The 27,696-nt window shown below is 53.9% G+C and overlaps 1 protein-coding gene across 4 annotated transcripts in view; it reads right to left on the reverse strand.

Moving 5' to 3' along the window:
* Positions 1-5,442: 5,442 nt before the first annotated feature.
* The window catches only part of LOC134022689 (uncharacterized), a 38,154-nt gene continuing 15,900 nt past the window's right edge, over positions 5,443-27,696 (reverse strand). For 2 of the 4 annotated variants that reach the window (XM_062464420.1, XM_062464419.1), the window contains exons 12-35: positions 23,265-23,398; positions 22,657-22,783; positions 21,660-21,809; positions 21,325-21,474; positions 20,585-20,841; positions 19,238-19,376; positions 18,830-19,021; positions 18,506-18,658; positions 17,260-17,477; positions 15,855-16,038; positions 15,379-15,540; positions 15,140-15,228; positions 14,440-14,815; positions 13,814-13,933; positions 9,219-11,120; positions 8,907-9,035; positions 8,628-8,705; positions 8,423-8,509; positions 8,074-8,165; positions 7,540-7,625; positions 7,316-7,385; positions 7,023-7,192; positions 6,619-6,864; positions 5,443-6,504 (exon numbers count right to left, since the gene is read on the reverse strand). In XM_062464420.1, coding sequence (XP_062320404.1) covers positions 6,257-6,504; positions 6,619-6,864; positions 7,023-7,192; positions 7,316-7,385; positions 7,540-7,625; positions 8,074-8,165; positions 8,423-8,509; positions 8,628-8,705; positions 8,907-9,035; positions 9,219-11,120; positions 13,814-13,933; positions 14,440-14,815; positions 15,140-15,228; positions 15,379-15,540; positions 15,855-16,038; positions 17,260-17,477; positions 18,506-18,658; positions 18,830-19,021; positions 19,238-19,376; positions 20,585-20,841; positions 21,325-21,474; positions 21,660-21,809; positions 22,657-22,783; positions 23,265-23,398 — 5,559 coding nt within the window. In that variant the 3' untranslated portion in view covers positions 5,443-6,256. The remainder of the gene's footprint in view (positions 6,505-6,618; positions 6,865-7,022; positions 7,193-7,315; positions 7,386-7,539; positions 7,626-8,073; positions 8,166-8,422; positions 8,510-8,627; positions 8,706-8,906; positions 9,036-9,218; positions 11,121-13,813; positions 13,934-14,439; positions 14,816-15,139; positions 15,229-15,378; positions 15,541-15,854; positions 16,039-17,259; positions 17,478-18,505; positions 18,659-18,829; positions 19,022-19,237; positions 19,377-20,584; positions 20,842-21,324; positions 21,475-21,659; positions 21,810-22,656; positions 22,784-23,264; positions 23,399-27,696) is intronic. The other 2 variants (XM_062464421.1, XM_062464423.1) reach the window with 2 other exon arrangements.

Genomic DNA, 27,696 nt, shown 5'->3' on the forward strand with positions numbered 1-27,696 from the left:
GTTAGCCCTCACGCTGAGAAAAACAGCACTGTTAGCCCTCACGCTGAGAAAAACAGCGCTGTTAGCCCTCACGTTGAGAAAAACAGCACTGTTACGCCCTCACGCTGGGAAAAACAGCACTGTTAGCCCTCACGCTGAGAAAAACAGCACTGTTAGCCCTCACGCTGAGAAAAACAGCACTGTTAGCCCTCACGCTGAGAAAAACAGCGCTGTTAGCCCTCACGCTGAGAAAAACAGCGCTGTTAGCCCTCACGCTGAGAAAAACAGCGCTGTTAGCCCTCACGCTGAGAAAAACAGCGCTGTTAGCCCTCACGCTGAGAAAAACAGTGCTGTTAGCCCTCACGCTGAGAAAAACAGCGCTGTTAGCCCTCACGCTGAGAAAAACAGCGCTGTTAGCCCTCACGCTGAGAAAAACAGCGCTGTTAGCCCTCACGCTGAGAAAAACAGCACTGTTAGCCCTCACGCTGAGAAAAACAGCACTGTTAGCCCTCACGCTGAGAAAAACAGCACTGTTAGCCCTCACGCTGAGAAAAACAGCACTGTTACGCCCTGACAACAAGGTCTTGTAGAACAGTTAGTGTCAAAGTCAGATTTGTATTTTAATTTTATATGAGGCTCAAAGCAATTAGTCTGTCTATCTCAGAAGATCATCGGATTATTTTCAAAGTGAAAACTACGAAAGGTGTTAGGTTCCTGTTTGATGTCACCTCGCTAGCTGATGTAAAGTGTCACCCTGGTCACCATGAGCAGTGCCAGCTGGGTGTCACCGTGCCAGACCTGCTGCTGGGCTGGCATCTGCAGCCTCCGGCGAGCCCTGCTGATCACATGACGGGCCCAAGGTCAGCTCTGCATGAGCACGTTCAACAGCCTATAATAGAATTTTCTCCATGTCTTCTAAGCTTAGTAGTTAGGGAGTCAGGGAGTCAGGTGGCTGAGCGGTGAGGGAATCGGGCTAGTAATCCGAAGGTTGCCAGTTTGATTCCCGGTCATGCCAACTGACGTTGTGTCCTTGGGCAAGGCACTTCACCCTACTTGCCTCGGGGGAATGTCCCTGTACTTACTGTAAGTCGCTCTGGATAAGAGCGTCTGCTAAATGACTAAATGTAAAATGTAAATGTAGTTAATATCTATCGGGAAGTTGTGAATTGTGGAGGATGGTGTTGATGTGTCGTACACGTCACCTGTACCACGTGGTTTATTGGTGCACTTCCATGTTGTCTGGAGCTCCTGCCCAGTTTCTACCCCTAACCCTCTGCAACACCAGACACACCAGCCCTCTGACCATGTCTCATCCCATCCCAGTCCTCCAGACACCAGACACACCAGCCCTCTGCCCATGTCTCATCCCATCCCAGCCCTCCAGACACCAGACACACCAGCCCTCTGCCCATGTCTCATCCCACCCCAGTGGACAGTACACTCTCTTCAAGCTACGTGGACAGTACACTCTCTTCAAGCTACGTGGACAGTACACTCTCTGGGGTTGCGTTTGTTATGTTAATACAGCTGATGCAACGGACGAAGCTGAAATGACAGCTGTGCATTCATATTCATTTTTATAAATCTGCCTTAAAAACGTTAGAGACTTGTATCCCGTTCTTGCTGGAGGCTGACACAGACCCCCCGGGGTACACCAAAGCTGAGTTCCTCCACGACCACAGCCACAATAGCACATGTTCTCTAGGGAGCTGCGAGTATTGATGTAGCCTAAGCTGTTTTGAATGCTCCTGATGGAGATTAGTTTGTCCTTGATATCCCATATTTCAGCGATGCATTCAGGGTGTCTGCAGGACAGATGTCTGTGTGACGGTCTTTCTCCTCTGGCTCCCGGGTAGAACAGCCCTGCAGGGAGTGCAGCGCCAGGCAGGAGGAGGAGGAGCCCAGGGGAGGAGGGGGTCTGGGGACGCCCTCCCTCTGTGTGGATGCAGTCCAGCAGGAACGCTGTGAAAGCAGAACAGACGTGTTCAGAGCAGCGCTTGTGTTTAACAACCACATCAGCAGAACAATGACACTGGCCATGATGAGTGAAGGACTATGAGGACTGTCTTTGTAAAGTACAGCACAGTCTAGTGTGACACACTGTGACTACTAATACACACATTCATTAACACAACAGTAACTTTTTCCCCCACTGGTGTAACGTTAAACTCTGAAGCTGCTTTTTGTTTTATGAGCGTTTTCACGTGAGGAGAGTTGCTGAGTGGGGGAGGGGAGGGAGAGGGGAGAGAGAGGGGAGGGAGAGAGAGGGGAGGGAGAGAGAGGGGAGGGAGAGGGGAGAGAGAGGGGAGGGAGAGGGGAGAGAGAGGGGAGAGAGAGGGGAGGGAGAGGGGAGAGAGAGGGGAGGGAGAGGGGAGGGAGAGGGGAGAGAGAGGGGAGGGAGAGGGAAGGGAGAGGGGAGAGGTGGATGAGATGACAGAGATGCAGTTGTGATTCACCCTCATGGAAGACTCTCCACCACGAGGCCAGCAGACTTCTCTGATGGGAGCATGGCTGCTATGTGGATCTGGCCTTGCGGTTCACCCCGACCAGCCATCCTCAGACCTCACTTCCCATGACATCACTTCCTCCAGCTCCCTGCAGCTTCAGTAGTCAGGCAGGGTTGGGTTTCAGATCCTCCCTCACAGCACACACCACCATCCCACCTTTCAAGATTGGGATCAAAGCTCAAAAGACCAACATGAAAGACAGCCTGAGAGGAGAGGGAAATCGAATCGAGGCAACACCCCCCCCCCCACCGCAGCAACACATTTACATCTGGGATATTTAGATTTTGATCATCTGAAGTGTCTTGCCACAGAGGCCTGGAGGGTCATTTTAATATCCAGGTTTTAATCCCGACAGAGAGACAGATTGTTTTGACACACAGCAGCCAGCCATCAAACACCCTATAGAGAGAGAGCAGATCTGTTTAGCAGAGAGAGAGAGCAGATCTGTTTAGCAGAGAGAGAGCAGATCTGTTTAGCAGAGAGAGAGAGAGCAGATCTGTTTAGCAGAGAGAGAGAGAGCAGATCTGTTTAGCAGAGAGAGAGCAGATCTGTTTAGCAGAGAGAGAGAGCAGATCTGTTTAGCAGAGAGAGAGAGCAGATCTGTTTAGCAGAGAGAGAGAGCAGATCTGTTTAGCAGAGAGAGAGCAGATCTGTTTAGCAGAGAGAGAGAGCAGATCTGTTTAGCAGAGAGAGAGAGCAGATCTGTTTAGCAGAGAGAGAGAGCAGATCTGTTTAGCAGAGAGAGAGCAGATCTGTTTAGCAGAGAGAGAGAGCAGATCTGTTTAGCAGAGAGAGAGAGAGAGCAAATCTGTTTAGCAGAGAGAAAGAGCAGATCTGTTTAGCAGAGAGAGAGAGCAGATCTGTTTAGCAGAGAGAGAGCAGATCTGTTTAGCAGAGAGAGAGAGAGAGCAGATCTGTTTAGCAGAGAGAGAGAGAGAGCAGATCTGTTTAGCAGAGAGAGAGAGCAGATCTGTTTAGCAGAGAGAGAGAGCAGATCTGTTTAGCAGAGAGAGAGAGCAGTCATGCACTCTGGATTGTGTTTGCAACACCAGCATCTTTATCTGATATGTCACCAGCTGAGGAGGGCTGTAGCCTGAGTCCCTGCCTCTCTCCCTCCTTTTCTCCTCCCCACCTCTCCTCCCTCCCTCCCTCCTCCCCACCTCTCCTCCCTCCCTCTCTCCTCCCCACCTCTCTCCTCCCTCCCTCCTCCTCTCCTCCCTCCCTCCTCTGCTCCCTGATGTCATCACCTCAGCTTCAGTCTGTGGGGAAACACAAGTACCTGCCTCTCTCTGTACTACTCAGGCGCAGGAACACCTGTGTGAAGAACTGTGTCCTTCAGGGCTTTGAGACGTTTGATAGTTGAGGTGGGTGCAGGAAATGAATCACTGTTTGGAGGACTTTGTCTACAATGAAGCTCCACACACCCACACACACACACACATTCCCTCCAGCTTTTAGTGTGGTGACACATGATATGAGTCACTCTGTATCCGTCTCTTTCTAGGGGGTTGGGGGGGCAGGTCGTGACCCGTTAGCTGCCAGGCTGAGGGGAGGATGACGGAGGGGGAGGAGGGCAGAGAGGGGACAGGGATGTCAGAGAGAAAAGAAAATCATTAGAAAGTTCTTTTTCGTCATTAGCAGCTGTCGTCAAGCTGTAAATCTCACCAAAACAACATGGATGTTAAAACCAAAACATGTTTCCCTTGTACGTGTACACATTGTAGCCATGTTTCATCTGTAAGAGTGCATCTCCTTGTATCATCTGCAGTTCACGTCTATATTCCAGGAAGTATTTCCCTTTTAATTTTAAATTCAGCCATTTGACTCCTATGGATGAACTTTGACCTTGGGTCCAACTTCCTACATCAGCCTAAGAGAGGTCATGACCTTCATGAATAGTGGAACCAGGATCTCATGACCCGTCACCGACACCAGACCTGCCAGCTCACTCTCGTTTGCGGTGTTCTCACTGAGCAACGACAACAGGACTGGATGACATGAATTGCCTTTCATTCCATTGATTGATTGATGATGCCTAGTCAATAACGAGCTAGCTGTTTTAATGTTTGTATGTGGGTATTCTTTGTATTCTAGCAAGGTCAAAGTATGTCACTCAGAAAGATCCTAGTTTTTCAGAGAAGCCACATATTCCCACCAGCTCACTTTAGCTGAACATCAGTTTTAACTGTGTTAATGCTTCTTTGCTAGTAAGTTAACACAGACAAAAGTATTATAACCTTAGTTTTCCTGCAACAACAATCTGTCTTGCCATCATATGATAGTTTGTTAGTATTGATTGTGCCTGTGTGGGGTGGGAGGAAGTCAAATTAATCTGCATTGTGGCAAAAGCACAGAGTTAATAAAACCCTAATATAGTATAAGTAATATTTTAAGTTACGTTCAAATATTGCTTCCCACCAACCAATTTCCTTGTGTTTGTCTTCCTCCTGTACGACAGATGTCCTTGTTTTAGAGTAAGGAAGGAGCCTTTCATTCACATAGTCTCTTGTGATCTGTTTTACATAATAATAATTAGAAATACAGCAATAATATATGCAGATTTGAAACACTTTGCATATTGCTTGGCTCTTCCTAAAGCCCCTCTGGCAGCTTTTCATATGCAAATCCATCCCCAGTGATGTGGACGTCCATCCCCAGTGATGTGGACGTCCATCCCCAGTGATGTGGACGTCCAGCAGCAGTGATGTGGACGTCCAACCCCAGTGATCTGGACGGGTCACTGGTCAGGTGATTGGATTTGGGCTCATTAGTTTCTAGAGGCAGCAGGCCTGGTCTGTCTTCATCAGTCAGTCTGAAATCTTGGACGGCGACCACAGGCCTGCTCTCAGAACACGCGTCTGTGAAAGTGTCCTCTTGTTTCCCCCCCGACTCTTCAGACACCAGGCCCCCCTCTTCCCCTCACGTTTATATCAAAGCTGTGGGATCAGAGGACAAGCTTCTTGCACTAGTTTATTAATATTTGACCTTCTAGCAAAGAGCACAAACGCTGATCATGGAGGTACAGTGATAGTATCAAAACAAGCCAGGCAGTTTCAAACTGCCGCAAATATTAGATGTGAAATGTTGCTCCTTGATCTGCAACAGACACAAACCTGCAAGTGGTGTAAGACATGTCTGAATATACTGTAGACTGAGTGAAGTGAGCATAATCTCATGAAAGTGTGTATCTATGTAAATGCGTGGTTCTCAAAGTCATAAGGATACAGTGATCCATCTGTACTGAAAAGCATTGTGTTATACAGAAGAATGATGATTTTTTTTTGGTAGGATACGGGACAACAATGTTCCCATGAGTTCATTTCCAAGAAGTAAAACGAATGACTTTACACACTCTAAACACCACACAAAACAAAAACAAACAAAAAAACTGTAAATGATTTGCACACAATATATCTTTCAAACATAAATACAGCATGTCATAAATGTCAGTTCTTCCCTCTTCTGAAATGTGCACTGCACATTCACACACAGTCCAGCCCCGAATCCTCAGAGCTCAACCAGTCACACAGTCCAGCCCCACATCCTCAGAGCTCAACCAGTCACACACAGTCCAGCCCCGAATCCTCAGAGCTCAACCAGTCACCCACAGTCCAGCCCCACATCCTCAGAGCTCAACCAGTCAAACACAGTCCAGCCCCGAATCCTCAGAGCTCAACCAGTCACCCACAGTCCAGCCCCGAATCCTCAGAGCTCAACCAGTCACACAGTCCAGCCCCACATCCTCAGAGCTCAACCAGAGCTCCGGCACTTCAATCTTTCTTCCCAAAGAACTTCTTGAAGACTGATTTGTTGCGGGGGCGTGGCAGGCTAGCGTAGCCGCGTGGAGCTGGGTCCTGGGGGGAGTCCTGCCTGTCCAGCCTGCGGGGCGAGACGGCGCTGCTGGCCTGGACGTCTGTCTTCTTGTCCCCGATCAGCAGGGTGACCGAGTAGCAGGAGCCGCAGGACCCTCCTCGGACTCCAGGGGGCAGCATCACAGGTTTGATCTTCTGATAGGTTGCTGTGACAGAGAATGTGTTTGAAAGAACGTGTGGGTCACATGAATCCACGAAAAGACAGACTTCATAACGTAGTGGTGTTCAGGGTCATTCCAGGACGGCTGCAGTGTTCTGACCTGAGGTGAAGGAGTGAGAACTTCGCTTGTGGCTCGGCCCGTCATGGCTGCCGGAGAGAGGAGAGAGAGGAGAGAGAGGAGAGAGAGGAGAGAGAGGGGAGTGAGGAGAGAGAGGGGAGTGAGGAGAGAGAGGGGAGTGAGGAGAGAGAGGGGAGAGAGGAGAGAGAGGGGAGGATGGACTGCTCTCCTTGGGACTCCCACACAGTGCTCCTGTCACCATCTTCCTGGGCGAGCCAGGATGGTCTTCTGCCAGACAGGAAGGTGAAGGTCAGCTGGATGTTCACAGTCAGAGGAATATCTAGACTAAATCTGTGTTTACGGAGCACAGCTTCACAGCTTGCTGGAGCTGAGCTGCTGTTCGTCTGGCTCCACCTAGTGGTTGAATCTGAACTCCCTGATCTCACCATCACGGCCAGCGTGTGAGCGTGGGGACAGCGCCCCCTGCCAGCCGGGAGGACCCAGCACCGCTCCACTCTCTCTGGTCAGGACTACAAACTCCTTGGTCCGGACTGAGCCAATGGGAGCAGCCCGTGGAAGAGAGGAAGTGAGGTCATGGCGGGCCGGACAGTGACAGCTGGAGGGCAAGGAAAGAGAGATAGAAAGAGAATTTAAGTTACATTCATATTACCCTAAATCTTCTGTTAACTCCATGTTGTAACAGCAGAATGTGATGGCGGCACCAAGCAGGAAGACTTACTGGGAGGTGGGAGGGGCTGGAGGGGCTGGACCACCTGGTGAAGACACTGAGGTCACGGGGTCACAGCGACCTACAGGACACACAAAGACATGACGACTTCCTGCAACAACACACTGATAACACAGTGATAACACAGTGATAACACACTGATAACACACTGATAACACACTGATAACACACAGACAACACAGAGACAACACACGTTGTCAGGACCCTGTGCTTACCTGTGTTAGCCTGGATCTTCATCATCCACTTCCTCATCAGGAAATGTGACGAGGCGCTGAAGAGGTACTCTGACCCATCACGCAACCTAAAGGTCACCAAGCAACACTGTCACCAAGCAACACTGTCACCAATCACAGCCAGCCAGGACTGACAGCTAACAGAGCCCAGGGAAGCAACATGCTACAAAACACTTTTACCCAAAGTGATGCACAGTACAGTGGGGATTTAAACCTGCAATCTCAAGATCTGCAGTTAAGTACTCTAACCACTTAGCTATACCATACAATTGTGTTTTCTGCGGTCTGTCTGGAGGCTAACAGTATCATGGCAGTTGGTCACAGTGGGTACGCTGGTCTGTAGAAGTGTTCCTGCTCTGTAGTGCTGGCTAACGAGGCAGCCGGTCTCACCTCAGAGGCAGCCAGTCTCACCTCAGAGGCAGCCGGTCTCACCTCAGAGGCAGCCGGTCTCACCTCAGAGGCAGCCGGTCTCACCTCAGAGGCAGTCAGTCTCACCTCAGAGGCAGCTGGTCTCACCTCAGACTGAAACAGTTGGGCTTCTTGCTGTACTCCGGAGCAGCTGCACATTCGGCTCCAGCCAGGTTCAGGGGCAGCCCGCACACACAACTCTGCAGCACAACACAACTCGTGACTAAACAGATACATCAAATCACTGATTATTTGTGTCTCACTTGTATCAGTAAACACACAGAACCCTAGGTGTCACGTAATGTCTTCCATCAGCAGATGCTTTGATCCAGAGCAAAGTATAGTACAGGTGTGGATCTGAACCTGTGACCTCTGATCTGCAGCCAAGTCCTCTAACCCCTGAGCTGTACCCCTTCAGGGAGCATCCCAGGCCTGCCCTCCCCCATCTCCTGCTCACCCTCAGTAGGTCCTTCCTGTCCTGGTAGAAGCACAGAGTCTGTCTGTGGAGGACAGCGTGGAGCGAGCCCCAGGCCCGGGACGAGGCCTGCGGACCAGGAACACACATCAGTACTGGTACACACACATCGGTACTGGTACACACACATCAGTACTGGTACACACACATCAGTACTGGTACACAGTGCTGTGTGGAGCCCTCTCACCCTCCTGCCCCCCAGTTGCAGCTGCTGTTTCCTTTCCAGGGGTCCTTCCATGGACAGGAGCTCCGCCCCCAAGCCCTTCTGAGAGGAGAGAAGCCAGACACAGTCACACCACAACCAGCACCAAGCCCAACCATTCATCTGTTTGTTTTGTGGTGATTTTAAAGTTAAAAAAAAAAGTAATTTTTAATTTGTATGTTTTCACAAATGCTTCCATGCACTAATGATTGTTAAGCTCACCACGCTGCTGTGTGGTATTAACAGTTTAGTTGTGGCCCTCACCGTGACGTTACAGCGCCCTCCAGTGGTCAGCCTCTGTTCCTGCTCCTCTGCGTCGTGGTCCTGAGAGGGTCGGCTCGTCTGAGCGGTCCTGACCCCGGTCATGTGACCAGACAGCAGACTCACCTGCTCCTGACCACACACAGAAACAGCCGTGGAGCGACTATGTTGATTTAACCAAATCAAACCATTTGATTATGGTAAAATATAACTTTTAGAAAACTTGGGACAAACTATTTCAACAAACATGGAGTTTAAGATGCAGCTGGGCAATAAGATCAACTGTCAGTGGTCAGAGTCAAGCGTAGACCTCACCTTCAGACAGCCTGTGTCCTCCTCTTCCTCCTCCTCTTCCTCCTCTTTATATTGGTAAATATATCTTTTCTGGTCCTGTATATCTGGTAGCTTCACTGGGTCTGCAGCAGTTTCGCTAACCAGTGCTGAGGGCTTGCAGGGCTGCTGGTGGTCAGGGAAGGCAGCCCAGGACCTCCTGTCTCTCTTCCCCAGGGCAGGGGGCTGTGCTCTGGGGCTGTGCTGGCCGGAGGAGGGCAGGGTGAACTCAGCCACCAGGAGGTTGGGTGCAGAGGCTGTGACCAGCTTCCTGTACAGGCCAGGCTGGGTCCTGGGGGACGGGGGCTCTCTGGGGGCAGCCAGGGGGGGGCCCTGCCCACCCTCATCCTCCTCCTGGTGGGGCTGGTACATGATGTCAGAGCAGATGCTCTGACGGAGGCCAGGGGTTCGGGTCCAGATCTCCTCCAGCTCCTCCTCCTCCTCCTCAAACTGCTGGTGGTCTGGGTGGATGGGGTCAGCCTCTACTGAGGCCGAGGCCGGGACTGAGGCTGGGTTCATCCTAGGTTTTCCGCAGTCCAGACCCCCCACCTCCAGGGCTGCCACCCTGCCCACCACACCCCCGGGCGGGGGGTCGTCAGGAGTGCCAGCGCGGGGGACACTTCCGGAGCTGGACACGCCAGAGTCCACAGAGTCGTCTCTGCCGGCAGCTCTGCTACTGGAAGTCAGGCTGACCACCAGGGAGGCCTGGATGCACTGGCCCCTGGGGCTCCCTGCCAGGGCGCTGTGGGGGCTGGCGAGGTCAGAGACCTGGGACAGGGAGAGGATACAGACCCCCTGGGAGAGGGAGCCAGGGCAGGGAGCGGGAGGCTGGTGCGCTGGAACGGACCTCTCAGCTTGAGAGGTGTGTGGAGAGGGTTTCCTGGGGTCACGCTCAGCGGCCTTCCTGGCCCATCCCTGTTCAGCCTCCTCGTGGAGACTGACCATCCCAGAGCACCTGAGCCGGCCGTCAGCTCGGTCATCATGCTGTACAGTCTGATCTTCCCCCCGTAGAGGAGGGGGTGGGAGGGCTTCATCCACGTCAGGTAACAGTAGGACTGTCTGTGTCTGTGTGTTGTGACAGTCTGCCGAGCTCTCCTCAGGCTGGCTTGCTTTCACTGAGGGAGGAGCCCTGCCCTGCTTGAAGGAGCTCAGAGCAGCAGGCCTGTCCGGGTGTGAGGCCGTCCCCTCCGCCCTCCTGGCCTCTGGGGGCCCGATGGTGATGACATCCTGGAGGCTGGGGATGAGGCTCATGTCTTTCGGGAGGTCGAAGGTCAACACAGACCCCAGAGACAGGAACCTGCAGTGGCTCCGTACCTGTGGGGGTGGGGCGGGTGTCCCCTCTGACATTGCATACGGGGTGATGCTGAACTCTCCGGAACCCTCCGCGTCGATGTCACAGGCCAGCCGGTTCCTCAGGTAGTCTGGGAGTTCTGCTCCAGAGCCTGGAGGCTTCGCCCCAGCCTTCCTCCTCCACTCCTCCTTTAGCGGCCATGTTTGCGTGTCGTAGGAGACGCTCTCCCCCCCGCGGGCCAGATCCTCCCCCGCACCCTCCCCTCCCATGATCCTCTGGATGGTGTGTCGTCGGTCATCTCTCTTCCTCTTCCTCTTCTTGCGTCTCCTCTTCAGGCTGCTGAAGAGGGAGGCACTGCTGCTGCCCCCTAGAGGCAGGGAGGGGAAGGACATGCTGCTGGTGCCCCCTAGGGGCAGGGAGGGGAAGGACACGCTGCTGGTGGGAGGCAGGGGGCAGGAGGAGGAGGAGGGGGGTGGGGAGGAGGAGGAGCAGGAGGCTGCTAGGTGGGTCTTGCCGTGAAGGTGAGGCAGAGTGATGCTCTCATACAGTGGAGACACAGCCAGGTTGTTGTCCTTCACATGCAGGTAGGTACTCACCTGGAGGAGGAGAGAACAATGTTAGATGAGGGGTCACAGTCCAGTGTTCCCTCCTGATGGTTCACCATGCTCTGCTGAAGACCAGCACAGCACTGGGAGAACAAAGACTCTTTGGTTTTGGTTTCACACGTGCTACAGATGGATCATCAGTCCAAAAGGATGATGAGCTCCCTCGCAGACACACCCCTGCTTCCTGCACACCCTCACAGCTGGAACACCACAGAGCTGGTCACAACCAGGCTGGAAAAACAACCCACAAGACTAAACAGGATTGTTATCCCTCTCCTTTCTCAGGGAAAAAAGGTAATCAGAATCGTCTGGCCTCCAACACACCGTCATGTGCAGCTGTAATGGCTTGACCTTTCAACTCTGTGACTAATCTCATGTTGCCGTGGCAGCCCTAGACTATAAATCATACAGGGCAGTCTAGGGGCCTTTCTCGAAAGTTCCCCACTCATTCTCTCTCTAATAACCCTGCCTGTGTTAGCCTTCTGGCCCCAGTCCTGCTGGGAGACGCTTTAGAGCAGCACGTTCATGGGAAGCGAGGGGTGAGGTCATTTTTTTTCGCCACACAATTGCTCCGTGTCCAAGGAGAGACAAACAAGAACAGGTTTACGTCAGGCCCGCGGTGAAATGACATAACGCTCAGAGAGAGAGGCTGTGTTTCCTTTCCAAGCCTCAGTCTGTCCTGGTCACAGCCTCAGCTCAGAAAGCCCCTGGCGCAGCACTCGGCCGAGGTGTCAGGATCAGCTGTCAGATGAAACAAACCGTGTCCAAGTTTCACTACGCTGGAGAAAACAGGAGCTCTTTGACATCAGCGGATTTGATCCGTCCAACCTTGTACTTTCCGACTGGGATTGGTGCCATCATCTGAGTTTACAGACTGGCTCTGAAGCACGAACACCACCAGAAAGCTCTATTGAAAACCCATTCTGAGGCGAGCTTTCATTCCTGTGAAACTGATCCAAGAAACACACCATGTTTGTTTTCAGGGAAATTACTTTGCAGACATTTTCAAGATAGTATGGTAAACAATCAATCACAACTGCTCCTTTAAAAAGGTATTTCTGTTTGCTCTGGCCACACCATGTGCTTCTCTGACCTTGTTCCTCACTTCCTGTGCCTGACTTCCTGTGCCTAACTGGCTGCAGCACAGGCCTGCCAGGCCACTTCCTGTTCCTCACTTCCTGTGCCTGACTTCCTGTGCCTAGCTGGCTGCAGCACAGGCCAGCCAGGCCACTTCCTGTTCTTCACTTCCTGTGCCTGACTTCCTGTGCCTAGCTGGCTGCAGCACAGGCCTGCCAGGCCACTTCCAGTTCTTCACTTCCTGTGCCTGACTTCCTGTGTCTAGCTGGCTGCAGCACAGGCCTGCAAGGCCACTTCCTGTTCCTCACTTCCTTTGCCTCACTTCCTGTGCCTAGCTAGCTGCAGCACATGCCTGCCAGGCCACTTCCTGTTCCTCACTTCCTGTGCCTCACTTCCTGTGCCTAGCTGGCTGCAGCACAGGCCTGCCAGGCCACTTCCTGTTCCTCACTTCCTGTGCCTCACTTCCTGTGCCTAGCTGGCTGCAGCACAGGCCTGCCAGGCCACTTCCTGTTCCTCACTTCCTGTTCCTCACTTCCTGTGCCTCACTTCCTGTGCCTAGCTGGCTGCAACTGAGGCCTGCCAGGCCACTTCCTGTTCCTCACTTCCTGTGCCTCACTTCCTGTGCCTAGCTGGCTGCAGCTGAGGCCTGCCAGGCCACTTCCTGTTCCTCACTTCCTGTGCCTCACTTCCTGTTCCTAGCTGGCTGCAGCACAGGCCTCTCCAGGCCATTTCAAGTCATTATTGAAGTCATTATTCACCACTTCATTTGTTCTGAACCCAAGAAAAACTGCCTGCAATGTTCCCACTCAGAGCAAACGCAGCCTACCTCTTGGTAATGTGTGTATAATGTATAATGTATGTGTGTGTATAAGGTATGTGTGTGTGTATAATGTATGTGTGTGTGTGTATGTGTTATTGGCTGTCATCCAACAAGAAGATGAAGTGTTTGGAAGGACTTCAGACTTCAGACATGAAAGTAAAATAAAAAGATCTAGCTAAGGAATCGCTACCTGAATGTCGCAGCTGCAGACTCCTGACTAACAGCTAACATGTAGACGAGCAGCTGAAAGCATGATAAGTGTTTGTACAGCAGGGAGATCCTTCTGTCCAGGGCACAGCCGGCCCTCACACACAGCCGGCCCTCACACACCCAACGCACACACAGCCGGCCCTCCTAAACAGATCAGAACACTCAGATGGTTGAGTAGATAGGGAATCGGGCTATTAATTAGAAGGTTGTTGGTTCGATTCCAGGCCGTGCAAAATGACGTTGTGTCCTTGGGCAAGGCACTTCACCCTACTTGCCTCGGGGGAATGTCCCTGTACTTACTGTAAGTCGCTCTGGATAAGAGCATCTGCTAAATGATTAAATGTAAATGTAAACACGATTCTGATTCTGACCCGAGCATCTGTGAGGAGACTGACCCTGAAACTAGTCCTCTCTACCTGTTAGCAGGGATTAGCTTAGCATGCCCACTCAACACACACACACACACACAGCATGCCCACCCAACACACACACACAGCATGCCCACCCAACACACACACACACAGCATGCCCTCGCAGAAACACAGCATGCAGCGTCACTTCACACCACATCATTTACCTCATCCGCACTCTGGCGATAAATCTTTTTCTTGCGCTTTAAACTACCAAAAGTATTTTCCAAAAGCCCCTGGCAACGCCTCCAAAAGCTTTTACAGGCAGAGGGTAGAGGGGCAGAGGGCTGAGGGGAGGAGAGAGGGGGGGAGGAGGAGAGAAGGGGGAGGAGGAGAGAGGGGGGAGGAGGAGAGAGGGGGGGGAGAGAGGGGGGAGGAGGAGAGAGGGGGGAGGAGGAGAGGGGGGGGAGGAGAGAGGGTGGAGGAGGAGAGAGGGGGGAGGAGGAGAGAGGGGAGGAGGAGGAGAGAGGGGGAGGAGGAGAGAGGGGAGGAGGAGGAGAGAGGGGGGAGGAGGAGAGAGGGGGGAGGAGGAGAGGGGGGGGGAGGAGAGAGGGTGGAGGAGGAGAGAGGGGGGAGGAGGAGAGAGGGGAGGAGGAGAGAGGAAGCATTGAGGATGACAGGGAAGGAGAGAGTAAAATAACCAAATAGAACAGTGAAGGAGGTGATGAACGGTGGAAGGCCAGAGTCAGGGAAAAGCTGTGGAGATCTGGGTTCATTATATCAGATTTAAGATTAAAACACCAGCTGTAGTTGTGTGCATGAGTGTGTGTGAGATTTTGTGTGTGTGTCTCACCCTGTGTAGAGGTTCAGGGCTCTCCTCCCCCCTGCTGAGAGACGCTTCCGGATGCTGGAGGCCGTCAGGGTTAGAGAAGCTGAGGATGAGGTTCACCGTGGCCCCCAGCGCGGGCGAGCCAGGGTCCCTCAGCACCAGGGCGGGCGAGCCAGGGTCCCTCAGCACCAGGGCGGGCGAGCCAGGGTCCCTCAGCACCAGGGCGGGGGAGCCAGGGTCCCTCAGCACCAGGGCGGGCGAGCCAGGGTCCCTCAGCACCAGGGCGGGGGAGCTGCGGTTCTCCAGGGTTGTGACCACAGAACACCGGGGGCCGATGCTGTTCATGACCTCATAACCATCATCCAGCTCTTCCTCATCCTGCTGCTCATCCATCCTGGAGGTCAGTAGAGAGGGATGACTGTCTGAAGGCCTCTGTCTGTCATCCATCCTGGAGGTCAGTAGAGAGGGATGTCTGTCTGAAGGCCTCTGTCTGTCATCCATCCTGGAGGTCAGTAGAGAGGGATGACTGTCTGAAGGCCTCTGTCTGTCATCCATCCTGGAGGTCAGTAGAGAGGGATGACTGTCTGAAGGCCTCTGTCTGTCATCCATCCTGGAGGTCAGTAGAGAGGGATGACTGTCTGAAGGCCTCTGTCTGTCATCCATCCTGGAGGTCAGTAGAGAGGGATGACTGTCTGAAGGCCTCTGTCTGTCCTCCATCCTGGAGGTCAGTAGAGAGGGATGACTGTCTGAAGGCCTCTGTCTGTCCTCGCCCACCACACCCAGCTGTGAACAGTCTGCCTCAGGTGCCTTGTTCTGCGAGGAAGAAGAAGAGATGGGTTTTAGGGGTTATGTTGATGTGTTACTGCATGTTAGTATGAAGACCATTTTATCTTTATCTTCATCATTATCATTATTGTCATCATCCTCCTGATAATCAGTGTTCCTGTAGTCGTCCTCCCTCACCGGTCTCAGTGGAGAACAGACTGTGGTCTCAGAGTAGATGTTGTCTCCTGACTCCTCCTCTTTCTCCTTCCTGCTCCTTCTTTCCCACTGCTGCTTCTGAGTCCTCCAGTGGACCAGGATCCATCCCAGCATGCTCCTCAGCTCCTCCACGCGCTCCCGGATCTGGAAGAACCACAGAAGAAGACGTTGACTGAAACTACAACTATCTTGGTTGGGTGTGTGCATCTCAGAGGTGGAGCGTTCAACAGCAGACCATCCTTCCACTCTCCCTCTGTATGTTGCTTTGGAGAAAAACATTAACACATTGAGATCCAGATTATTTATCCCTAGGGACATAAAGGCTGCCAGGTAAAAATACAAGCAGTTATGGTGTAGTAGCAGTCAGGTGCTTGCAGACATGTTGATGTCTAACCCTAACCAAGCAGTTAGGGTCAACACTAAGCACAAACACAAACACTAAGCAGAAGGTGTTTCACCGTCTCAGCCAGGTGGTGTTCGGCCTCCAGAAGGTCCCTTCCCGCCGCGGCCAGCTCCTCAAACTCCTCAAACTTGTGCTGGATCTGCAGGTCCAACTCTGCAGCCACAGGCTCCTGGCCGTCCTTCCCAAGATGCAACATGCTGTCTGAGAAAATGCAGGAGCGCGTGTCTTCTGTCCAGGATCTGTAGGAGAGACAGCGAGACATGGAAGGAGGCAGATGTGAGAAGACTGGGAGAAAAGTTGTGCGTCTCAGAGGATGACAAACACCAGGCCCTGTGACAGCATGCCTTGCCATGCATACAAGAGCCAGAAAACTAACAAATACCAAACTCTTCAGCACATTAAATTACATATCTGACCAGAGGCCTGCAGTTGACAGGCCAGAACATCCTGTCCTTTCATAAACAGATAAGAGACTGGTGTTCTCTCCCGGCGTACTGCGTACTGACACTGGTCTGGATGGATAACAGGACACGTTGCTCGTCACTCACTTTCCTCCTCATCTTCCCTGTACTGGGGCTTGGATTCATGTGAGGGGCTGCAGAACTGAGAGGTTGGAAGAACTGAGAGGCTGCAGGACTGAGAGGCTGCAGGACTGAGAGACTGCAGGACTGAGAGGTTGCAGGAGTGAGAATATTTTTTCAAGCTTAAAAAATTAAATCAAATTAATGCTAAAATATTTGTTGAAAATATTTGGAGGGAAAAAGGGAAACTCTTTGGGATTTTTTTTTCAACCTTTCAAAACTTTTTGGGAAAATATTTTTGGAACTTATCCAAAAAATATTTGTTCAACCTTTCTAAACTTTTGAGAAACCTTTATTGAAAATATTTGTTCAACCTTTCAAAACATTTTTGGAGAAACTTTTTGGGATTGTTTTTTTTCAACCTTTCAAAAGTAAATATTTGTTCAACTTAAAAAAAAAAAATTGAGAAAATTTTTGTGAAAATATTTGTTCAACATTTCAAAACTTTTGAGAAACTTTTTTGTAAAGTATTTTTTTAACTTAAAAATAAATAAAATTTAGAAACTTTTTGTGAACATATTTGTTCAACATTTCAAAACCTTTTATGAGAAACCTTTTGGGGAAAAATATGTTAAATCTTTCAAAACTTTTGTCAGCCAGCCAGCACTCTCAGATTCAATGTGTTTTTGTTTTGTTAATTGTTTATTTTGTTGTTGTATTAGTATTTTTTTAAATGGGTCAGAGACACTCGTCCATTCTACATTTTGAATGTTGTTGAAAAACGTTTAATCGTCGTTAAAGAGCGTCGGTTATCGGTCAAATGTTTCTTTTTTTTTAATGAACATCCCTACTGGGCAGTATGTCTGGAGGAGGGAGTTTAACCAGTTCTACCGGGTTACGTGTGAGGAGGAGGTGAAGCCGAACATTCAGCCTGCTTACATCATCCCCAGGTAGTTCCTGAAGAAGTCCTGCAGATGAACAAACTGCCGCAGTCGCCCTCTGTTCTCCATCACGTTCCGGCCCAGCTCCGCCCAGGCCTGCAGGGTAGCCTGGACCTCCGTCCCCAGCAGGTGAACCCGCTCTGGGCACAGCTCCTCCAGGCGAGAGCCCTGCCTCTCCATCTCCTCCACCTCAACTTTGATGGCCTTGTAGTCGATCTGAAGGGTGAGCGGATTAAAACACAAACGTTTGAACCAAGGTAGTCAGAAGTTCTCCCATGTCAGGGATCATGCAGCCTGGGGGTTTCTGTACAAATGGATCTGCAGCCATATGTCCACAGCTTACAGTCTATATAGTGTGTGTGTGTGTGTGTGTGTGTGTGTGTGTGTGTGTGTGTGTGTGTGTGTGTGTGTGTGAGAGAGAGAACCATATGCTTTACATATGGCCAGGAGTCCTACAGCTTGAAACGTTGACAGTTTTCTTTTTTCACGAGGCAGTAATTAATAGCACTGAGGTCTCTATGGGAGAAATACTTCATAATGCTTCTCAACAAATGGTCAGGAACACAGATTGGAGGATGCCTTCTGGATGACGGCACAGCAAAGAGAAATGAGGTCATTCCTGCTCTTCAATAGTATCGGATCTACACAGCTGTGCATGCGTGTGATAAACACAACGCTGCCCAAAAGTGAGTCATACAGCAGACAACTCAACCACACACACACATAAACATAAACAAATACCCCTGATGGATAATAAACTTCAGCAGGATCTGTGTGGGATTGCATATTGCAGTTGACATCATAAATTAAACAGAAAATAAGACAGGGGCTGGTTGGGTCTGTGTGGATGTGAGAAACTTTGGCACAACAGGAAACAGGCTGTGGAGCAACGTGTGAGAGGAGGGATGGAGGGAGAGAGAGAGGGAGGGAGAGATGTAGAGAGAGGGAGGGAGGGAGGGAGGGAGGGAGGGAAGGAAGGAAGGAAGGAAGGAGGGAGGGAGGTAGGGAGGGAGGGAGGGAGGGAGGGAAGGAAGGAAGGAAGGAAGGAAGGAGGGAGGGAGGGAGGGAAGGAAGGAAGGAAGGAAGGAGGGAGGGAGGGAGGGAGGGGGGGAGGGAGGGAGGGGAGTAGAAGAAAGGGAGTGGAGAGGATAGAAGAGGAGAGGAGTAGAGAGGTTGGCAGTGTGTGTGATGGCAGTGTGTGTGATGGCAGTGTGTGTGATGGCAGTGTGTGTGATGTGTCTCACCTCCTGCTGGTGCTGTTCCTCCTGCAGTCCCTCCAGGCCACAGTGATCTGGTTCACACTTCACCACCATGTCCGCCTCACGCTGCAGCACGGCCTCGCCCAGCTCCCTGCTGCTGGCCACACGCTCCTGCACACGCAGCGCCACGCCTGCGTGCTGCACGCCACAGGACGCCATCACCATGACTACCATCGCCATGACTACCCTCAGCATCACCCTGACTACCCTCAGCATCACCATGACTACTCTCAGCATCACCATGACTACCATCAGCATCCCCAACATCATCACCATGACTACCAGCATCATGAGGGTGTGTTCTCCTACCCTGCTGAGCAGCTCCAGGACAGCCTGGTTGTGGCTCTGGGTCCGGCCTCGCTCCCTCACCGTGTGGTTCAGCATCTCCACAGCCTCACGCAGCTCCTCCACAGGGTCTCCCATGCTCTGCAGCAGGGGCGCTCCCCCGGCCCGCTGCAGGCCCAGCAAGGCTGCCGTGGAGACGAGCTCTCCAGAGAGAGGCTGGGAGACACACACACACACACACACACACACACACTTGTTTTTGACTCACTAAATTACTTTACATCTGCAAATGTATTTGACTAAACTAGACAAAGAGGTGAAAATGTGACAAATGCCTGCAGTCTGTCTGTATATATGCATTTATATGTATACTATATAGGTCAACGCATTCTCCCAACCACAGGATGCTGAGTGACAGCAACCTGGCCTCACCTGCTCTGAGCTGCTGTCAGGACTCCTCCTGCCCGCCTGCTTCTCCTCCAGCTCCACCCGCTCCAGGAACTCTGTCAGCATGCGTGCGTCCTGCAGCTCTGAGCTCTGCTGGGTCAGCGCACTCTGGACACGCTGGTACCTGGAGCACACACACACACACACACACACACACACAGAGAAAACATTAACTTTAAGGTAACTGCTCTTCAGGCTGTACATCCACACACTTCAGAGAACCAGCCTGCCAGAGAACCAGCCTGCCAGAGAACCAGCCTTCCAGAGACCACAGACACCAGCAAGAATTCATTTCATCTTGCATAAGCGCTGTATATCTTAAGGAGTTCATACATCATATTTCTTCCAGATATATACAAGGCAGGACATAAAGTACTCTGTCCATCCCTGGGTTACACTCACGGTTGGTAAGTGGAGAGAAGTGACAAGGTACTTTCCAGAACTGATGACCCTTCAGTTGAGCCACTCGCAGCGTTAAACAATGATATCATCGGTGCTTCTATCCTACAGCTGGTGAAGACATACCTGCAGATAGACCTCTCACACTGCCCCTCCCCCTCTCAGACTGCCCCTCCCCCTCTCACACTGCCCCTCCCCCTCTCACACTGCCCCCTCCCCTCCTGCCTCCACCCCTCTCAGACTGCCCCCTCCCGTCCTGCCTCCACCCCTCTCAGACTGCCCCATCCCGTCCTGCCTCCACCCCTCTCAGACTGCCCCCTCCCGTCCTGCCTCCACCCCTCTCAGACTGCCCCGACACCTCCAGGAGGGATCTGCTCTACGTGCTTCATGAATCATGAATGAATAACCTCGGCCCTGGTATAAATGAGGGCATGGAGGATTGAGCCAGGTTATACAGAGTCTAAAACCTTCTTGTGAGTTCTATGAATAAACATTTTTGTGGTTTATTGGGTGAGCTTGTTTTCATTAAATTAGAGGCTTGGATTTTATGAATAACCTTCTCCCTATTTTATCCTATATATCATACAGTATTGGCAAGGTAAACTTTGCGACCACTTGGAAACACTGACAAAATTCATACTTTCTTTCCATCCCATTACCAACTCCAAAACCACAGGACACAGCCTGCATGTTAAAATTAATCCTTAACACGAACCTCCTCTGACCACACAAGTTAGAGAGTAAGAGAGTTAGAGAGGACTCTGCCTCTCACCCTGTCCTTCCCTTCCTCTCTCCCTCCTTCCCTTCCTCCCTCCCTCCTTCCCTTCCTCTCTCCCTCCTTCCCTTCCTCTCTCCCTCCTTCCCTTCCTCCCTCCCTCCTTCCCTTCCTCTCTCCCTCCTTCCCTTCCCTCCCCTATGACCTCCTTCACTCACTTGTCCTCCAGCTGCTCCATGCGGGCTGGGAGCTGCTCTGTGTGGGGGTGTCTCTGGCCGCTCAGCCGGTCCACCTCCCTCCGGAGGGCTCCCAGCTCCAGGCCCCGCTCCGCCACCTCCCTCTCCAGCAGACGGCTCTCCCGCTCGGCCACGCTCATGGTCTCGGGGTCCCCGGCCAGGGAGGACTCCCTCATGGACAGCTCCACAGACTCCAGCCAGGCCTCCAGGCTGCCCAGCGTCTGCAGCACCTTCACAGCCTGGGGAGGAGGGGGGAAGGGGGGGGAGGAGGGGGGAGGAGGTCAGTACAGGCTAGGGAAAAGCACATCATCCATTTAATGATTTAGGGGTGGAGGTGAGGGTGGAGGTGAGGGTGGAGGTAAGGGTGGAAGTAAGGGTGGAGGTGAGGGTGGAGGTGAGGCTGGAGATGAGGCTGGAGGTGAGGGTGGAGGTAAGGGTGGAAGTAAGGGTGGAGGTAAGGGTGGAGGTGAGGCTGGAGGTGAGGGTGGAGGTGAGGCTGGAGGTGAGGCTGGAGGTGAGGGTGGAGGTAAGGGTGGAGGTAAGGGTGGAGGTGAGGCTGGAGGTGAGGGTGGAGGTGAGGCTGGAGGTGAGGCTGAAGGTGAGGGTGGAGGTGAGGGTGGAGGTGAGGCTGGAGGTGAGGGTGGAGGTGAGGGTGGAGGTGAGGCTGGAGGTGAGGCTGGAGGTGAGGCTGGAGGTGAGATGCAGGTGGAGGTCGTCCTCACTCTGAAGCCCAGCTCCTCTGAGGCCAGCAGGACGGCTGCGTTCCTCTGGTGTCTCCTGCTCAGCTCGTCCCACAGCCCTTCCAGCTGCTCCAGGAAGCTCTGGATCCTGGCGCTGCCAGGGTGTCGGGCCAGCACCAGGCCCCGGCCCTCCTGCAGGGGGCGCAAGAGGGACGTGAGGACAGACTCTGACCAAGTCTCAAGTCAGGGTGGAGGAGCTCAGGTCATGGAACATTAGATTCTTGGCAGAACAAAACAAGTCACCCTATCCATGATGCTGGACACTGGAAACACAGGGTCACACAGTGGAGCTCATCTGGACACACCCCTGTGTTTACCTTCTTGACCACCTCGATGCGAGCTCTGTTGGAGAGGATCTCCTGCTCCAGCAGGTCCTGACGCCTCCTGGCCGCCTCCACACCCTCCTCACCCACCAGGGAGCACACCTGCATGGCCATGGCAACGTTGTCCTTCAGCCAGGACAGGGTCTGGAGAGGGGAGGGGTGAGACGAAGGAGGGGGGGAGGTGAGGAGAAGAAAACAGAGAGGAGAGAGGTTTAGCAGACAAACAGTGAAGGAGAGGTTAGGTAACCTGTACGATCCAGGATCTCTGTCTCCTCCTGGCTGTAAGACCTCTCAGTCCCACACTCTGCCTGCTCTCAGTCCCACACTCTGCCTGCTCTCAGTCCCACACTCTGCCTGCTCTCAGTCCCACACTCTGCCTGCTCTCAGTCCCACACTCTGCCTGCTCTCAGTCCCACACTCTGCCTGCTCTCAGTCCCACACTCTGCCTGCTCTCAGTCCCACACTCTGCCTGCTCTCAGTCCCACACTCTGCCTGCTCACAGTCCCACACTCTGCCTGCTCACAGTCCCACACTCTGCCTGCTCACAGTCCCACACTCTGCCTGCTCACAGTCGACCCGTCTCTCAGGACGCTCCTGGACGGGACAGGAAAGCGGTCTAAGCCAGCTCTTACAACACCAGCTGCAGACATCACCGCCTGGTAGTTGTATAATATTAGTGGTATGATAATTATTGTGGAATTGATTACAGAGTTCTTGCGTAAGTTGTGGGTAGTTGCATAACAATCGTGCGGCAATTGAGGAGTACTTGCAGATGAGGAATTTGTAGAACATCTAAAATGTGTTCTTATCAAAGTAGCTGTTGCAGCGTTGAGGTTCAATCAGACTTCAACATCTCATGTTACAGTATCTTACGTCATCCAGCAGTGACCTTGAACAGTTGGACAGTTGTCCTGTTCTAATCCTGTAAACCAGACCAGGTGAGGTTGATCTAGGTGTGTTTCACCCAGGTGCTGCAGGGGGGATCAGGTACCTTGTCTGCAGACAGGGTGAACTTGTGGAGCTGGTGGGGGAGCTGTGTGTGGGGGAGCTGTGTGTGGGGGAGCTGTGTGTGGCCTCGCGCCCGCCCTGAACCCCGTGGCTCGCCTCTCTGTTTCCTGCTGCAGGGTAAACACAGACATGAGACTCTCATTAGGACTTACATAATGAGGGAGAGAGTCAGAGATAGGCAGAGAGAGGCAGAGAGAGAGGCAGAGAGAGAGAGACACAGAGAGACACAGAGAGAGAGAGAGAGAGAGAGAGAGAGAGAGAGAGAGAGAGAGAGAGAGAGAGAGAGAGAGAGAGAGAGAGAGAGAGAGAGAGGCAGAGAGAGACAGAGAGAGGCAGAGAGAGAGAGAGAGACAGAGATACAGAGAGAGGCAGAGAGGCAGAGAGAGGCAGAGAGGCAGAGAGAGACAGAGAGGCAGAGAGAGACAGACAGATAGAGACAGAGGCAGAGAGAGAGACAGAGAGAGACAGACAGAGAAACAGGCAGAGAGAGAGAGGCAGAGAGAGAGACAGAGAGAGACAGAGAGAGACAGAGAGAGACAGAGAAAAGCAGAGAGAGGCAGAGAGAGCTGCCAAGTCAGGCTGTACTGTCACCTCTCCCAGTCTGACGGACGTCTGGTGATGACACCTGCCGGGGCGTCTCCAGGGAGAGAGGACGTCCTCTGGTCCTCATCTGGGCAGATCAGGTCTCTCCTGCTGCCCTCGCAGACACCTCCACCTCCTCCAGCCTGAGAAGACACACACAGCAGACCAGTCTCACACACAGCAGACCAGTCTCACACACAGCAGACCAGTCTCACACACAGCAGACCAGTCTCACACACAGCAGACCAGTCTCACACACAGCAGACCAGTCTCACACACAGCAGACCAGTCTCACACACAGCAGACCAGTCTCACACACAGCAGACCAGTCTCACACACAGCAGACCAGTCTCACACACAGCAGACCAGTCTCACACACAGCAGACCAGTCTCACACACAGCAGACCAGTCTCACACACAGCAGACCAGTCTCACACACAGCAGACCAGTCTCACACACAGCAGACCAGTCTCACACACAGCAGACCAGTCTCACACACAGCAGACCAGTCTCACACACAGCAGCCATGTCAGAAGGACGTCAGCCAATAGGAGCTGACCGGAAACATAAACACGTCATCGCACGAAGAACGACACGACAAGAGACAGAGAGATGATTCCACTACGTGCTGTTGCCATAGCAGCCTCTGGACTCGAACGTTTCCATGCGGCTGGAAGCTGGACAACACAGAGAAGTGCCTGGAATGAAGTTCAGCTTTTCCTGTAAACTGTTCTAGAAACATCCCAGGCTCAGAGGCTGTCCAGACAAGGCCGATAGAGCATCCCTGGGCGTAAAGATGCCTTGTTCAACTCTTGTTTGTCTTGTTCAACAGCAATAACAAGCTCCAGAAAGCAGACTTCACAGAGCTGGGAGAACACGTTACAAACTCATTACTCATCTCAACATCAACATGTGCTTTACGCCTCTGATGACTAAGAAGACCGACTACAGCTTCATCTACAAGCCCTCAGCACCCCCCCTCAGCACCCCCCTCAGCACCCCCCTCAGCACCCCCCTCAGCACCCCCCCTCAGCACCCCCCCTCAGCACCACCCTCAGCACCCCCCCTCAGCACCCCCCTCAGCACCCCCCCTCAGCACCCCCCTCAGCACCCCCCTCAGCACCCCCCTCAGCACCCCCCTCAGCACCACCCTCAGCACCCCCCCTCAGCACCCCCCTCAGCACCCCCCCTCAGCACCCCCCCTCAGCACCCCCCCTCAGCACCCCCCTCAGCACCCCCCTCAGCACCACCCTCAGCACCCCCCCTCAGCACCCCCCTCAGCACCCCCCTCAGCACCCCCCTCAGCACCCCCCCTCAGCACCCCCCCTCAGCACCCCCCTCAGCACCCCCCCTCAGCACCCCCCTCAGCACCCCCCTCAGCACCACCCTCAGCACCCCCCCTCAGCACCCCCCTCAGCACCACCCTCAGCACCCCCCCTCAGCACCCCCCTCAGCACCCCCCCTCAGCACCCCCCTCAGCACCCCCCCTCAGCACCCCCCTCAGCACCCCCCCTCAGCACCCCCCCTCAGCACCCCCCTCAGCACCCCCCTCAGCACCACCCTCAGCACCCCCCCTCAGCACCCCCCTCAGCACCCCCCTCAGCACCCCCCCTCAGCACCCCCCTCAGCACCCCCCTCAGCACCCCCCCTCAGCACCCCCCTCAGCACCCCCCCTCAGCACCCCCCTCAGCACCCCCCTCAGCACCACCCTCAGCACCCCCCCTCAGCACCACCCCTCAGCACCCCCCTCAGCACCACCCTCAGCACCCCCCTCAGCACCCCCCCTCAGCACCCCCCCTCAGCACCCCCCTCAGCACCCCCCTCAGCACCACCCTCAGCACCCCCCCTCAGCACCACCCTCAGCACCCCCCTCAGCACCCCCCTCAGCACCCCCCTCAGCACCCACCTCAGCACCCCCCTCAGCACCACCCTCAGCACCCCCCTCAGCACCCCCCTCAGCACCCCCCTCAGCACCACCCTCAGCACCCCCCTCAGCACCCCCCTCAGCACCCACCCTCAGCACCCACCCTCAGCACCCCCCTCAGCACCCCCCTCAGCACCCCCCTCAGCACCCACCCTCAGCACCCCCCCTCAGCACCCCCCTCAGCACCACCCTCAGCACCCACCCTCAGCACCCACCCTCAGCACCCCCCTCAGCACCCACCCTCAGCACCCACCCTCAGCACCCACCCTCAGCACCCCCCTCAGCACCCACCCTCAGCACCCCCCTCAGCACCACCCTCAGCACCACCCTCAGCACCCCGCTCTCTCATCCATCCCATTAAACTGCAACTCATGTTTTTTCAGCTTTCCCAGCAGCACCAACCCTGCTTCTCTCTGGAGGGGTCTCAGGGAAGGGGCCAATGCTCTGGACTTTGTCAAGAATATATTAAGATTCGTCAGCTGGCAGTGAGACTGTTTAACAAACACTCAGGTAGGGGCGGGGTTGGCCCTGGCAGTAGAGAGCCCAGGTCTGAACAATGAGAGTGCTGGTCTGGTGTTTGGATTAGTTCTGGATGGGATGTGAAGCCAAGGAGAGGCTGAGGGTCTGGAGAGTCACCCTCCCATCAGCTGGACCACACAGGACAGCCCCAGACACACCTACCACACAGCACAGCCCCAGACACACCTAGCACACAGCCCCAGACACACCTAGCACACAGCACAGCCCCAGACACACCTAGCACACCGCACAGCCCCAGACACTCCTACCACACAGCACAGCCCCAGACACACCTACCACACAGCACAGCCCCAGACACACCTAGCACACAGCACAGCCCCAGACACACCTAGCACACAGCCCCAGACACACCTAGCACACAGCCCCAGACACACCTAGCACACCGCACAGCCCCAGACACACCTACCACACAGCACAGCCCCAGACACACCTACCACACAGCACAGCCCCAGACACACCTAGCACACAGCACAGCCCCAGACACACCTAGCACACCGCACAGCCCCAGACACACCTACCACACAGCACAGCCCCAGACACACCTAGCACACAGCCCCAGACACACCTACCACACAGGACAGCCCCAGACACACCTAGCACACAGCCCCAGACACACCTACCACACAGCACAGCCCCAGACACACCTAGCACACAGCCCCAGACACACCTACCACACAGCACAGCCCCAGACACACCTAGCACACCGCACAGCCCCAGACACACCTACCACACAGGACAGCCCCAGACACACCTACCACACAGCACAGCCCCAGACACACCTAGCACACAGCCCCAGACACACCTAGCACACCGCACAGCCCCAGACACACCTAGCACACCGCACAGCCCCAGACACACCTACCACACAGCACAGCCCCAGACACACCTAGCACACCGCACAGCCCCAGACACACCTACCACACAGCACAGCCCCAGACACACCTAGCACAGCGCACAGCCCCAGACACACCTACCACACAGCACAGCCCCAGACACACCTAGCACACCGCACAGCCCCAGACACACCTAGCACACAGCCCCAGACACACCTACCACACAGCCCCAGACACACCTAGCACACAGCCCCAGACACACCTAGCACACAGCCCCAGACACACCAAGCACACCGCACAGCCCCAGACACACCTAGCACACAGCCCCAGACACACCTACCACACAGCACAGCCCCAGACACACCTAGCACACAGCCCCAGACACACCTACCACACAGCACAGCCCCAGACACACCTAGCACACAGCCCCAGACACACCTAGCACACAGCACAGCCCCAGACACACCTAGCACACAGCCCCAGACACACCTAGCACACAGCCCCAGACACACCTAGCACACAGCCCCAGACACACCTAGCACACAGCCCCAGACACACCTAGCACACAGCCCCAGACACACCTACCACACAGCACAGCCCCAGACACACCTAGCACACAGCCCCAGACACACCTACCACACAGCCCCAGACACACCTAGCACACAGCCCCAGACACACCTAGCACACAGCCCCAGACACACCTACCACACAGCACAGCCCCAGACACACCTAGCACACAGCCCCAGACACACCTAGCACACAGCCCCAGACACACCTAGCACACAGCCCCAGACACACCTACCACACAGCACAGCACCAGACACACCTAGCACACAGCGCGTCTCCATGGGAACGTGTCTCCACGGCTCTTGAAGGAGAGGCCGTAACTTTAAGAGTCCAACATCATTTACAAACATGCCAGTCACTGCGCAGACCAGACTGAATTACACAGAGGCACGTTATGGGTGTATTTATGTATTCAAAGCGTTAACATAACAACCAGGCTAATGTGGCTGACAGGCTAGATAACCCTGGCTGACGTCTCCTCTCCAGATATGTGCTTCCGTCCGTCATCCCTCCCAGCGCTCTCCACTGTAAACAACTCCAGCTGAAACAGAACAACCCCGCTGCCCCCCCCCCTCCT

The sequence above is a fragment of the Osmerus eperlanus genome, chromosome 6 (genome assembly GCF_963692335.1).
Source record: "Osmerus eperlanus chromosome 6, fOsmEpe2.1, whole genome shotgun sequence".
Taxonomy (NCBI): domain Eukaryota; kingdom Metazoa; phylum Chordata; class Actinopteri; order Osmeriformes; family Osmeridae; genus Osmerus; species Osmerus eperlanus.